The sequence below is a fragment of the Symphodus melops genome, assembly GCF_947650265.1.
Source record: "Symphodus melops genome assembly, chromosome: 1".
In the NCBI taxonomy this organism is placed as follows: domain Eukaryota; kingdom Metazoa; phylum Chordata; class Actinopteri; order Labriformes; family Labridae; genus Symphodus; species Symphodus melops.
The window spans coordinates 35,309,220-35,323,218 of record NC_136691.1 but is presented as its reverse complement, the minus strand read 5'-3'; the positions used below and the strand labels follow the sequence as shown (position 1 = coordinate 35,323,218).

General features: G+C 41.4%; 1 protein-coding gene across 1 annotated transcript; it reads left to right on the top strand.

Annotated features, from left to right (window-relative positions):
- Positions 1 to 2,658: 2,658 nt before the first annotated feature.
- atad1a (ATPase family AAA domain containing 1a) lies at positions 2,659 to 13,209 on the top strand. The gene is made up of 10 exons (XM_079344189.1): positions 2,659 to 2,851; positions 3,509 to 3,709; positions 3,824 to 3,922; positions 4,020 to 4,140; positions 5,544 to 5,744; positions 6,815 to 6,921; positions 7,055 to 7,144; positions 7,663 to 7,713; positions 7,910 to 8,085; positions 10,613 to 13,209. Exons 2-10 carry the CDS (start codon positions 3,536 to 3,538, stop codon positions 10,740 to 10,742), a joined length of 1,149 nt encoding a protein of 382 aa, XP_079200315.1. The 5' UTR covers positions 2,659 to 2,851; positions 3,509 to 3,535; the 3' UTR covers positions 10,743 to 13,209.
- The last annotated feature ends 790 nt before the right edge of the window (positions 13,210 to 13,999 follow it).

Here is a 13,999-nt window from a genome sequence, read left to right as displayed (position 1 = left end):
GTGCCTTTTACAGAAGTCACAAGGCTACATTGTGAATATTAGTATAGAGCCTAGGAAAAATCAACACACCATAAATTGTGGCATAATGACTTTCTACAAAAAGAGATGTCAAACTCCATCTGGATCTGTTGTTCTCTGCTTCATGTTTACAGTTCTCAAATGAAAGGGCAGCTGGTTTGTCTCTCACAGGCTCATATATGTTTCTCACTTGTTTTTATAACATGAACCCTGAAGGGGAGATGAAGTCCTGTCATCACGTCGGTGAACAGAAAGCCACTGAATCAACTGTTTCACTTGAAATTAATCAAATGTATATCATACATCTGGCACTCTCTGTCTCAAAAACACTTGCTGGTTAAACACGAAGGGATGGAGGTAAGTGTGGAGGCATGAAGGGATTGTGTGTGTGTGGGGGGGGGGGGGGGGGGGGGGGTCTGGGGGGGTGAAGGAGATGTGTTCAAACAGAACTTTGTTTGGGTTTTAAAAATCTGCATGCTCTGAAAGCCTCATTGTAAGCCTTTAAGATCATATGGCTGTTTATATTATCTATGGAAAAGGGTAGTTATTAATGTTTGTATTGTCAAAAAGTTGAATAAAGTTCAATGATTATGATCTAATGATCTAAGTTGGCTTTCAAGACGATAAAAAGAGATAAAAAGAAAAGTTGCTCTCCAAAAGATAAATGATGTTAAACTAGAAAATAAATAGGTGCTTTCTGTTAAAATGGCATATGAAGCATTACTTAATTAAGTGATCCATCATTAATAAAACGCTTATTTAAGACTTATCAAAGCTGAAATATATGAATGTTGAACTACAGTACATTTGTTGAGCGTACATTGACTCTGATAAAAGCCAAAACACAGGAATTACTGCATGCCCCCAAAAAAACCACACAGTCCACTTGAGCTCAAAAAGGCCCACGCTCTGCCGGCCACTTTCAGCACTTAGTGTTTTCAAAAATAAATCTTTTTGATTCCTCCGGCTAACAGGCAAATAAATAATCCACTCCCAAATGATTCCTTATCCCGCTCAAGATAAAATCTCTTCCAGCTAGATTGAAAGGGTAATTAACTGCTGCTTGTGGCCAACATTTACTCAAGTGTTAAGCAGTTTAACTTGTGCAGTTAAAAGGTGAATAAACATTCACTTTACCGTTGTAACACATGTGAAAAAGGAAAACAATAAGACATAATGGCACAAGCTCATCAACAGGGATTGATATGTCTTTCTGCAAAACAGTCACTTGGCAGCCTGTTTTCTCCAAAGAGTGCAGCTTTGGCATGTGAAAAGTGCAAGCAGAGTTTTATTTCAGCCATGGTGGAGGGTTGACAGCCATGAGAGCTAAATGTGTTTTTCCTTTGTCCTACCAGCTCGAGAGCGGGTGTTTGTGCAAGGTGCGAGGCGGTGTGGGAGCCCCTGCTGCACTTTGCAGATACACAAGCCTGTGCTTTCATGCCCAGACCCATCAGAATGGCCCTGTCAGGCTGCTATCTCCTGGGACTTGCTGCTGCAGTATAGGGGGATTAAAGCTTTTTATGAAGCCTTTTAACAGCCAAAGGTGTGCGCAATAGCAGCGTGTGTGCCATTTTCGACAACAAGGGGGGACTTCACTTTGCAGGACATTTCAAACTGAAACCATGTAGGATAAAATGTTGCAGCACATTTGGAAAACTAATTGGAAAACAAAAGAAGAAGCACATTTGGAGGTTTTTAACCCACACAACTGCACAGTGGGGGAAAAACGCCTTTTGTAGCACATTGTTTCAAATCCAGTTAATTAAGCTCACAGAGAAGTGTGGTAAACATGGCCAGATTGTACTTCAGCTTCTGTGAATTGATAATATGACATAATAGCACTATTCAGGTTGATGTAAAACAAACACTGAGTGGGCCTGGGAGGGAAAAGAACAGTATATCTATTAAATATCTTAAGTAAAGAGCTGTAAATTATGGAAATATAGTATATTACAATAAAATCTCTGCAGTTCCTCTCTGTATTCCAGGTCAAATAAAATAAAACAGAGACAACAGCAGTCAGGAAACAAGCAGCAGAATGACTATTAACAATCCTTATCCTGAATTTCCCTCGGGATCAATAAAGTATCTATCTATCTATCTATCTATCTATCTATCTATCTATCTATCTATCTATCTATCTATCTATCTATCTATCTAATCCATTTGGCCCATGTGTGATAAATTGCTTGCAGGAAGAGTCCATTTGTTCCAGCGTTATCTTACAGGCTGCTGTTGAGAAGACTGAATTATCTATTATCATTTATCAGACAAAAATGAGAAAGTGTGAAAACCAAACACAGATGAAAGCTTCCGATTTGAGCCATTTGCCAGATGATGGTGTACATTTACATATAGCTAACCCCAGGACCTGTGTGTTTCGTGTCAACTCATGGACGAAAGTTTCTCCTAACTTTAAAATAAAGTGTTTTTGCCTTTAATACATGGTCAAATTGTTGAAGTTATACAAATATTTTTCAAACTTATTTTCTTTTTAAAGTAGATTTAAGTTTAACTTGTAGAAAACACACGTTGTTTTGTCTTGGCTGCCTGCTGTTGTGGTGTGGCTGCTGTCCATGGTGCTGACATCAGAATGATCTGCGTGCACACTCTGCCACCTCGTGGCTGCACGTGTGAGAGCGGAACCAAACAAACGGAAGTGCAGTGTGTGTTTCTACCCGAGATGCAAAACATGGTGCACTTCCAAAGCTAGTATTTTGGCATTAATGCTCCCTGTGTTTTTCTTTTATTCTTCTGGGATGTAACATTTGTGAGAGCTCTGGACTATAGCGTTTGATTTGCTTTAGCCTTTAGGTTCACGTCACCTGTGCAGGTAAAGTGACAGCCTGCTGCTTCCAGTGTTAGCCTTAGCTTGGCGATGCTAACAAGCGAATTAGTGTAATAGGTTTTCTTCCTTGGTTTAAAACCTTGACTATAAATGTGAACGCAGATTAGATAACGAAGACTACTAATGTATGTCTGACCTGAACAGTAGGTCGTGTTAATGCACACATTGTGAATGTCTTCTACATGTGTTCTTTCTTCTCAGTCACGACGTGTTTGTATAATTTTTGGAACAGGTGTTGTTGTTGAAGCTGTGATGAAATATACTTTAATTACGAAAAGCATTTTGTGTGTTTGTTCACAGCTTACACTTCAGGGTAGATGATATCTGTGTCTGCATTAGACAGAATGATATTAACTATCTATGATTGCAAACTCTTGGGCTTTTCTGGTTCTGTTGCGCCGCATGTTGTGTAAATAAACCCATTATGTTCTTACATCAAGTGTTTTCTGACCAAACAGTTCTGGGAACTTTGTAGAAGAGTTCCCCTGAAAACCACTCAACAAAGGTTCCTTCCAACAGGGTTTTAGGAACTAAAATAAAATAGTTCCTATGTTGTGGAGTCAATAAGAAAAGAACTGTGAAAAAGTTCGATTTAATCACTTTTAGTGTCACTGTCTTCTGTTCCCCTTCATCTTCATCCAGCTTGTGATCTGACACAGATCAGCAGAGATGCTGCTTAAAGATATTCCCAGAGACGCCCTGCTGCGGCCGTTGTCCAGGAACGAAGTGCTCGGCATGTTGATACGGTTGACCATATTTGGTGCAGCGACCTACTACAGCATCAAGTGGGTTGTAGATGCGATGGACCCTACCTCCAAACAGAAAAACCAAGCCAAGAAAAGGGTACGCTAGCAGCTCATTGATATAGTATATTGGAGCGAGGTAGACTTTTCTGCACTGCTTGAATTGAAACAGACAGGCGCGTTACAGCATGTGTGTCTCATATGGTCCCTCCAGGCAGAACAGCTGATGAAGAGGATCGGTGTGGAAGGAGTCAAACTCACAGAATATGAGATGAACATTGCCTCTCACCTGGTTGATCCTCAGACTATGAAGGTAACATTTGTAATCCCAATTTTAAGCACCGGCACCTTCTTTGTTATTGTTACACTTTCCCAGATAGAATATTTCACAGTGCTCTCCCTTCCTTCAGGTGTCCTGGAGAGATATTGCAGGTCTGGATGAGATCATAAATGAGCTACAAGACACGGTCATCCTGCCCTTTCAGAAGAGACACCTGTTAGCCAGATCCAGACTCTTTCAGCCTCCGAAAGGTACGTCAGTGTGTCATCCTAACAGAACAGCTATAATAACTCCATATCAACACAGTAAGATGATCGAAAAGTGTAAGGAAATGAAGAGACGTTTACAGAAAGGTCTGACATTGATACTCTGCTATTATCATCGGAGTCCATGCAATATTTCCCAGAGGGCGCATAAAGTGTGGGGCGCCTGATGTCGGTAGAGTCTGTCGTCTCTCAACCGGTTGGGAGTTCAGTCCCCAGCTCCTGCAGCCACATTTCTGATGTGTCCTTGGGCAAGACACTGCTCTGTCAGCGGTGTGTAAATGTGTAAGAATGGGATCAGTTAGTTCTGATGCTCTCACTACAGTAACCTCTGCCTTCAGTGTGTGAATGTGTAGCTGTGACATCAAAACGTAAAAGTGCTTTGAGTAGTCAGAAGACAATAAAACGACTAGACCAGCTCGAGTCCGTTTACCCAAACTCTCCCATGCTATCATCTACAGACACTGCTGCAGTCGTTGTTTTTAAACTTCTTCAATCTGTTTACTAAGTAAACACTGACATCAGTTAGTTGGTAGTCGATGGATTTCTTCGTTCACTGATGTTAAGCTTGACTGTTTTATACGTCGTCCTTTCACTTTGGGACTGTTTGTTAAATCAGACAGTTAACCCCACGATGGATGTGGCGACCCTCAGATTTTGCCAGAATGTGTCGAAAGTTCAAAACAAAGTTGAAGGATAATTTTTAACGCAGAGCTGAATGCTTTTACATTTTGAAATGAAATCGTAAGAATCAAGTCACTGTTTTCAAAAACCACTAAAATTTTTGTCTCTGAGCATCTCTTTCTTGTTATTTTAAATTGCTTTTATGAAGCCATCTGTTGAGTTCATGACCTCAACTAGAGCTACGGTCCGTGCCAAAAAAATCCTCAGACAGGATCGGAACACTTGGCAGCCTGACGGCACATGATCACTTCAAGGAATATTTCATTTTGTTTACTGTTTGGCACAAAGATTTACAACGAGCCTCAAGATGACTGAACCTCCAAAATTAGCTGCTGTGGGAATCCAGTTCCAATCCCAGTCTCAGATGTTTATTCCTATCATTTTTAAAGGTTTTATTTTAGGGGCTTTTTGCCTTTTATTCAGGGATGGGACAGTGGGTCGAGTCAGAGACTGGGGAGAGAGAGTGTGTTAGGTTTGAACCTGTGCTGTCCACACGGGGCGTACATACACCAACCACTAAGCTACCGGTGCCCTGATAAAGAAATGTTCCTTATGTGCAGTTTGTCTGAACTGTCTGTGACTGCTTTAATCAATGTATTGCATTAAAATAAAACATTAATATTAATTAAACTTTAAACATAAACACAACAGGAGCCTGAATGAAAAAACAGCATTTCTCCTTTTTTGTTGACACTTTCTCCTTCCAGGTGTTTTACTGTTTGGACCTCCAGGATGTGGGAAGACCATGATCGCCAAGGCAACAGCCAGAGCCTCGGGCTGCAAGTTTATCAACCTTCAGGCGTCCACGCTGACAGACATGTGGTACGGAGAATCACAGAAACTGACAGCTGCTGTCTTCTCATTGGCTGTGAAAATCCAGCCCTGTATCATCTTCATTGATGAGATTGGTGAGCTCTTCAAACACGACACATGACGAGCGATTACTTTGAACAAGATAGTTTGATACAATGCCTCCATGTCGGTTTTTCCTGTTAGGATGGTGTCATATTATAAAGCAGAATAGATTAATGGACCCTCAGGTGTCCTCAGTCCTGACCGCTCTAATTAAAGACTCACAAGTGCAATCACAATGTTCTCTCTATCGTACGTAACAGTAGGATTTAACAGCATGCCCACCTCCCCCAAAGACAAAAAGATGGCCGATGCTGGTTTTTTGGGGATTTTTAACGGACACGCTTTTTAGGGGTGTAGGGGTGTTTGCAATAACAAAGACTGAGTTTCTTCTGCGTCTTCTGGCAGACAAATTGGAGAAGTCACAAGGAGCATCTTTGATTCGTTACTTTCTAATAGGTTTATACTTCACCCATTTACATGAAGCTGTGTATCATTAGAAACATGGTAGTAGTGTTGAATGGTCGTGAATCCAACCCTCATTTTGCCCTGAGATGAGAAAAATGTGTTTTTTTTTGCTTGAAAGTTTTCTTCATGTGATGCAAAAAGCGTCATATTGCATCACATGAAGAAAACTTCCAGGCAAAGAAAAACATATTTTTAAAGCTTCATGCAAATGGGTGAAGACATCAGATGTTGTAATATCTTCAGGAATGAAAGTCCCCGTGAATCTAAGGGTGTGTGTATCATGACTATATTTGACTCTGTATTACTGCTGTGGGGATATGATGGTAGATCCATGATTTGTCTTTAATTGGCCTGATGAGCTGTCCACAGCCACTGCAGGGAATAAAAGCAGACCAGCAAGAGAAACTAAAACTTATTGTATTGTGTCCTCTTGTGTTCACTTACCTAGACATTGTTTTGCAGGTGATTTTTTTTCTTCAGATTAGCTAGATCTGCTCGATGTCATAACAAAGGGCCCGAGTTGATCTGCACCTTCTATGGCTTGTTCACAACCCTGCAATCCAAAAAACAGAGCTATCCCTTTAACTTGTTTGTCTTCATCTGTTATGTTACAGTTAGTCTTCATCCTTCCTTTTGCCTCCTGAACCTCCTTTTTTAGAGTCTTTTCTGAGAAACCGCTCCAGCCTGGATCATGAGGCCACCGCCATGATGAAGGCTCAGTTCATGAGCCTGTGGGACGGCCTGGACACGTCTTCAATCACCCAGGTAACACACGCAGAGTTACTCTCCCCACGCTGCGTACCCCCAGGTGCACTAAGAGTGTGTCTTGTTTGAGGAGTTCTCCTCGCCGAGCGTCGTTGTAACCATGGTTTCCACATTTGGATTCTTTCATGTTCAGGTGATGGTCATGGGAGCAACAAACAGGCCGCAGGATATGGATCCAGCCATTCTGCGCAGGATGCCCGCCACTTTTCATGTTGGCCTGCCAGTAAGAGAGACACACACACACACACACACACACACACACACACACACACACACACACACACACACACACACACACACACACACACACACACACACACACACACACACACACACACACACACAACCTGGAAAACGTACAAAAACGTACAAAAATCATAGTTTGGCTCTCTTTTTTTGTTAATATCAAACCGTCGAAGACATCTGACAGTGTGAACATGAAGACTCGGATAGTAGAGTGAACAGAACAGAATGACATAAATATGTTCATGTACGTGCTGAAGCTTGAAGGATTTAAGTCCATCCTTGAACAGGGCTCAGATTAGGACTGGGATTGGGACTCAGGTTACGGGGACTCAGACTCAACTTGTATCTTCGTTAGTGACTCTGGAATCTCCTCGGACTTCAGGTTCTGGTGACGACTGCGACGCTGCCACATAGTGTAGAACAACTTCAGGCAGTTGAAATGACACTCAGAGGAATGAGACGTGACTCAGAACCATTGTCCTTCTTTCTCTACAGAACACAAGACAGAGGCAGGACATCCTGAGGCTGATTCTCGCTGGAGAAAACGTAAGACGGGAAAAATAATCCTTCACTTCGATGCTGTCTCTTGTTATTCTCAGAGACCCTTTCACACCTGTATTTTCCCTGTCAGAGCACATGAAAGTCAACCTGATCGCCCATGAACAGATGGCACTTGATTGTGACAGCTAACGCATGAATCCTGCGTAACTGTCTCGTATCTTTGTCCCGCTTTTCTGCTCAGCTGAGCAATGCCATTAATCTGAAGGAGATTGCTGAGAGGACAGACGGTTACTCCGGCAGCGACCTCCGGGAGCTGTGCCGTGACGCCGCCATGTACCGAGTCCGTGACTACGTCCGCAAGGAGCAGATGAGGCAGATTGCTCAGCAGCTTAAGGACTGTGAAGAGGAGGAGGAGAAGTATGACTCACACCCAAACACCCACAACATTTCAGAGCGTTTGTGTCCACGGAGCATGTCTTTGTTTGGCTGCTGTACCTGGCCCAAACAGTGCAAGGTCAGAGCAGTGCAGCCTCTTTCAAAGAACATAGCAATGTTATACTAGATGGAAAACGCTAGTCTTTAACAATAGTTTGTATTTTTGTTGACGGCTTTAAAGGCAGTATGCAGACAAAGAGGCAGCTTCTGTATGCCGTCAAATTGGACAGGGTCAGGGATGGATCCTGTTGTTTCTTACAAACTCACATTTTATCGAAGGTTTAGTATCTGATCTGTGTCCGATGTCTCTGCTGTTGCTAAGTGACAATTCAAAGCCCTTTTTAAAACGAGACGTTAACTCTGAAGACGAGATCTTTTCTTACGTTTGGTTGAGTGCTGTAAACACTTCTCTCATCGCTGAGCGCTCCACAGTTCCAACACATGGCCTCAGATTTTTATTTCAAAGGGAATGAAAGGAGCCAGAATAAATGCAGACGACGGCACAGACATTTGGCTGTTCTGATTTATGAAGCCCAAGTGTCTGTTCACTGTAGTGTTATGTAACAGTAGACTGAGTCTAGCCTGTTTAAAAATGGGGGGGGGGGGGGTGTTTGGGCAGGCCATCCTCATCAACAGTCCTGAGGAACCTAAGAGAGCTCAGGAGCTCCCAGAAAAAGGAGAGGTTAGTAACTTGAATATAAAGACGGTGACAAGCAGTAATAAGATTGAGAGAGGGAGAGAGAGTCCAAGAGATCCTGGTGCCATTTCCCCCGGTAGTCTAGGCCTATAGCAGCATAACTATGAGCTGGTCCTAAGCCAGCCCTAACTATAAGATTTATCAAAAAGAAAAGTTTTAAGTCTATTCTTAAAAGTACCTAGTGTGTCTGCCTCCCAAACCCCGACTGGTAGACGATTCCAAAGGCGCGGTGCCTGATAACTAAAGGCTCTACCTCCCATAGTACTTTTAGAGACTATAGGCACCACGAGCAGGCCTGCATTCTGGGAACTTGTCGGAAAGTATGGTACAATTAACTCTTTAAGATAGGTTGGTGCCTGACCGTTTAGAGCTTTGTAGGTGAGCAGAAGGATTTTAAATTCTATTCTAGATTTTATAGGGAGTCAGTGGAGAGAAGCCAATACAGGAGTAATGTGGTCCCTTTTCCTAGTTCTAGTAAGAACACGAGCTGCAGCGTTTTGGACGAGCTGAAGGGTCTTTAGAGATTTACCATAGCACCCTGCTAAAATAGAATTACAGTAATCCAACCTGGAGGTAACAAATGCTTGAACTGGTTTTTCAGCATCATTTTGCGACGAGATCTGCCTGATCTTAGAAATATTGCGAAGGTGAAAATAAGCTGTCCTTGAAATTTGTTTGATGTGGGAGTCAAAGGACATATCCTGATCAAAGAGAACTCCTAGATTCTTCCGTCTCATGCTACCACGAGACTGAGAGCACCACTAGCATTCAGAAGTGACCAAAGCATCGGAGCTGAGAGGTGGTCTGGAGTCACCACCTGCAGAACCACTCCTTTATTGGGGGTGTCTTGCTAATAGCCTATAATCTCCACCTGTTGTCTATTCCATCCACATGCACAACAGCATGTGACATTGATTGTCAATCAGTGTTGCGTCCTAAATGGACAGTTTGATTTGAAGTGTGATTGACTTGGAATTACATTGTTGCTTAAGTGTTCCCTTTATTTCTTTGAGCAGTGTAGTTTCAATAATTTGACCCTTCTGAAATATCGTAACTTCTTCTCCACAACCGCAGGACGTTTCATACGATATACTTGTTGCTACTCTCATCAGTTAGGGTTAAATAACTTGTTGCCAGCTGAAACATTATCACCCATGCAGTAATTATCCAATGGGATGCTCTTACGTATTTACTTAAATCCAGGTGGTAACCTTTTTTCTTTGGCCAGCCAGTGACAGCTAAATGTGTGTGCCTGAAATAAACACAAAGCCTAAAGGAGATTAAGGATTTAAAATGTGCAGGGAACATTGAAGTCATACATATTTAAATATGGATACTTATATTGAAATGCGGGAGATCATGGAATATACCCAGAGGACATCACTGTAAGCGTGTCCCATATCCACTAATGTGCTGAACTACTTTTGAGTATGAAATGTTTTGTTTTTTTAATGCTGTCTCGTGTTTGATGATCCTCTCAGCCTTTTTTTATTTTTTTGCATGTTTGAAATACAAACATCAGATGTGTTCACATACAGAACTGGGACGTTAGATGTCATGCTAGCTGCTCAGAGTAATGAAAATAGTCATCGCTGTGTGGAGAACAGATCCATCAAGAGTTCAGAAAACAAAAAGTAGCTTTTTCAATTAAAAAAAGAAACTGGTGGTTGTATTCTTTAGTCTCAGTTAAATGTATGATGGAAATCTTGTCCATTGTATAATTTCCTGTCAATATGTATCACAGTATGTGTATACTCTTTTTCTTTGTGCTCCTGTGTCCGACCTCTGACCTCTTGTATTATTCTCCTCCAGGCTTGTGGATGAGGACCGGTTGCGGCCGGTCACCCAGCTGGACCTCCTCTTCGGCCTGGACAAGATGAAGGAATCGAAGCGAGCCACAGCCTCCATGTTACCCACTGTGGCTGAGGTTCCCCTGGACTAAACGCCCAAACCTTGCACTTAACTGGAATGTCTTTTTTCCCCTCGTCAACGGCCTGTTTTTTTTCGGGTTTTTTTTCGGCAAAGCAGACACTCTACCAAGATGCCCGAGGTGCTGTTGGAAAAGTCTGCAAAGGGCCATATTTGAGTGATGTTTATTTATCTAGGCAGAGGTTGTTCTGGCTGAGCATGCTCACACAGCACAACCCGGCTCCTTGTTTACAGTTTCAGTACATTCAAAAAGAGAATTCTCCTCAAAGCTTCGTGAGCAGAGTCGAGTCAATGTCTCACTCAAGGAAGTTTGTTTTGAAGAGGAGAACGCACGTTTCATCATCTTTTGATCCCTGAAGTTACTCCATCTAATATGACCAACTATTCTAAAACACCACCCTCAGGAGTCCTGTACCAGTCAGCCTGTCTTACACAGGATCCTTCGAGGGGATTAAGAACAATGACTCGTGGTTCTTGAGTCACTCGAAGTCTTAACTTCAAAGTGAGTCTTAATGCTTCAGGGTTTAATTATATCGACATCTGCTGTCGCTCCTCTTTTCTCTTTTTTAGGCAAACGATTTGAATCACTTCATCACAAATATCAAGTAATGTAGTGAGTCAGCTGATCTTATAGATTCAAGGTCACACAGTGTTATTACACTATTCATCAGCGAACAATATTGAAAGATAGAAAATAATTCAGTATTTGTCTCAATCCATACAAACTATTCGATGAGTTTGAGTTACTGTGCAGGATTTAACTTGAATTATTCAAAGACGCCTGCGTCTCTTACCTGCTTTACCCTGAACTTCTTTAGATTCAAATCAAAGCCAAGTTTTTTTCTTTCCTTGCTGAGTGCTGATACTGTTCTGACAGGAAGTTAGTTAGCCAACTTTTTATTTTGCATAAAGCCAATGTGAGCTTGAAAATGAAAACCACTGTAAAGTAAAAAAATTCCTCATTTGATGAGTTACTGCTCCCAAGGAGTTTATTTCACAATATTTGTTTTGACATTATAGTAATGTGTAATAGATCAAATAGTTTGTTCTTAGCTATGTTAGTACATCTGTAGATGTTGTTGAAGAAGAGCAGAGCAAAATCTGCCACAGATCAAATTAAAAACATTTCTTTAATTTAAGACAATTGCTACCGGTTGAGTTCACAGGATCGAGCCTGTTCATCAGATTGCAGAAGACGAGTGTTCTGCGATCATTTTAATTTGAGATCAGCAAAGACAAAAGATATAACTTTATTGATCCCCAGTGGGGATTGCAGCAGTATAGAATCAAAAGAAGTCAAAAAACGAATAAAATAGTAACATAAATACAATTTCAAAAATAATAATAAAAGCATGAATTGGCTCTAAGAGGTCCTGTAGTAATCTAGTCTGTCCCAGAACTGACAATTAAAACCAATAATGATGATTTCAGTGTCATGTTGAGTCACCACTTAAACCAACCCACCTTGTATTTATATAAACCAGGGCTGCAATACAAGAAACACAGCTGTCATTAGACTACAATTAAGTGTCTGTATAAATAAACTCACCTGTTGTGTCACTGCTCTGTCTCTCCCAGCTGTTAGCAGATGTGTTAAAGGGATTGTACCGTGTGCATGTTTGTCAATGTGGAAGCTGAAGGATGCTTTAGATTTAAAGCAAAGACTTTTAAAAGCTGAAAAACCCTTCAAATGTTTCAAGAGATCAAATCTTCATTGTGTTCTCCAAGGGGTTTTAATATCATATTTATTGTCTTATCATTCATTGTCTTGCCTGGAATGTTTTTTTTTATTTAACTTAGTCAACATCTGTGTGTCAATCAGTGACTGAAAGCACCGGTCTATCACTGCAACACATCACGCTTTTCTTTGTCACTTCCTTTTAAAGGAGAGCATGGCTTCAAAATCCAAACACACTCAGGCAGCTGTGAGTGTGAAGTTCCGGTGACATGTTTTTTCTCTTTATAAAAGGCCTCATTATTCGCCACATGGTCCCAGCATGTGTTGTTGGATCTCTTTGTGTGTCTCTCACAGACCTTTTCTCCTACGCAGTCTGAGAATAACAGGACACGTTTGTGCCACATGGTGGCGCTGTGACTTCACTGTCCTGTTAGTGGGAACATGGGCCGCTCACATCTTTTCTAGCATTATTTAGGAGACACTGAAAACCGAGCATACGGCTAACTGGATTGTTGCTCTTCATTAGAGCACCTCAGGTGACAGTGAAAGGTCAAACGTTGCCATGTGAACCAATAATTGTGTCTCTGTGGCTTCCACGTCTTGATTTCTGTAGAGAAAGGAAAACGCACCCGTCTGAATGTTTTCCTGCAATTAAAATCAGGTCATTTATTAGTCATGGACACCTCAAGTTGGTTACTGTACATTATACTGTCAACTCTGTATATGTGTCACTATCATGTACTGTAAAGTGTATTTATTAAATGATTCTGGAGAAAATACTCTCCTTCAATCATCCAGCAGACGTTTCCTTGTTTTGTTTTGTTTTTTGCAGCCTGTTTGTGTCACGTCCGTCTTTACATAAATGTACTAAATGTAATGGGTATCAAATCTCATATCTTGAAAGAAAGCAAAGTGTCACCACTTATCCTACATACAGTACGATTCTGAATCCACAAGTTACTGACAATATCCTGATCGGAGTAATTTGACTGATGAGCGCCACACTTTTATTGAGATTATTTTGATTTATTTGATTTAGTCTCCATGACTCAAACGAGGTAAGCCTAATAGATTTTCTTTGTTTTTTGGACTTCAAAAACTATAGTGATGAGAATGTGAATCATCCATCCATTATACTGCTTTTTACTGCTGGGTCGGAGCTGATCTCAGCTGCTATTGGGCAAGAGGCGAGGTACACCCCAGACTGTTGGCCAGTCAATCACAGGGCTTACATGTAGAGACAGACAATCACATTCATATGCCTTTTGAAGTTACCAATTTAGCTAAATAACATGTCTTTGGAGTGTGGGAGGAAGTCAGAGTAATGACCTCGGCATGTACGGAGAGTCTCTGTCTGATAGGGATTTGAACCAGGAACCTCCTCGCTGTGAGGCGACAGGGACCTTCACCATCGTGCAGCCTAATCATAATCAACTATTTCTTAATTGGGTGTTGATGCACTTGATTGTGTACCCTTGAAGCATGCATTAATAAGCATTTGTTGGCCATGAAATCGTTTCACCTTGTTGCTGTTTGCTTCAGCTCTACAGCTTGTTTCTAACAAAAACCTTAAATCTCTTTAGTCCACTTTT

Excerpts from the sequence above, each read along its gene's own strand:
- atad1a (XM_079344189.1), top strand. The coding sequence starts at position 3,536 with ATGCTGCTTAAAGATATTCCCAGAGACGCCCTGCTGCGGCCGTTGTCC. Across the intron at positions 3,923-4,019 it reads TTGATCCTCAGACTATGAAG|GTGTCCTGGAGAGATATTGC; the intron begins GTAACATTTGTA and ends CCCTTCCTTCAG. Across the intron at positions 5,745-6,814 it reads CATCTTCATTGATGAGATTG|AGTCTTTTCTGAGAAACCGC; the intron begins GTGAGCTCTTCA and ends CTCCTTTTTTAG.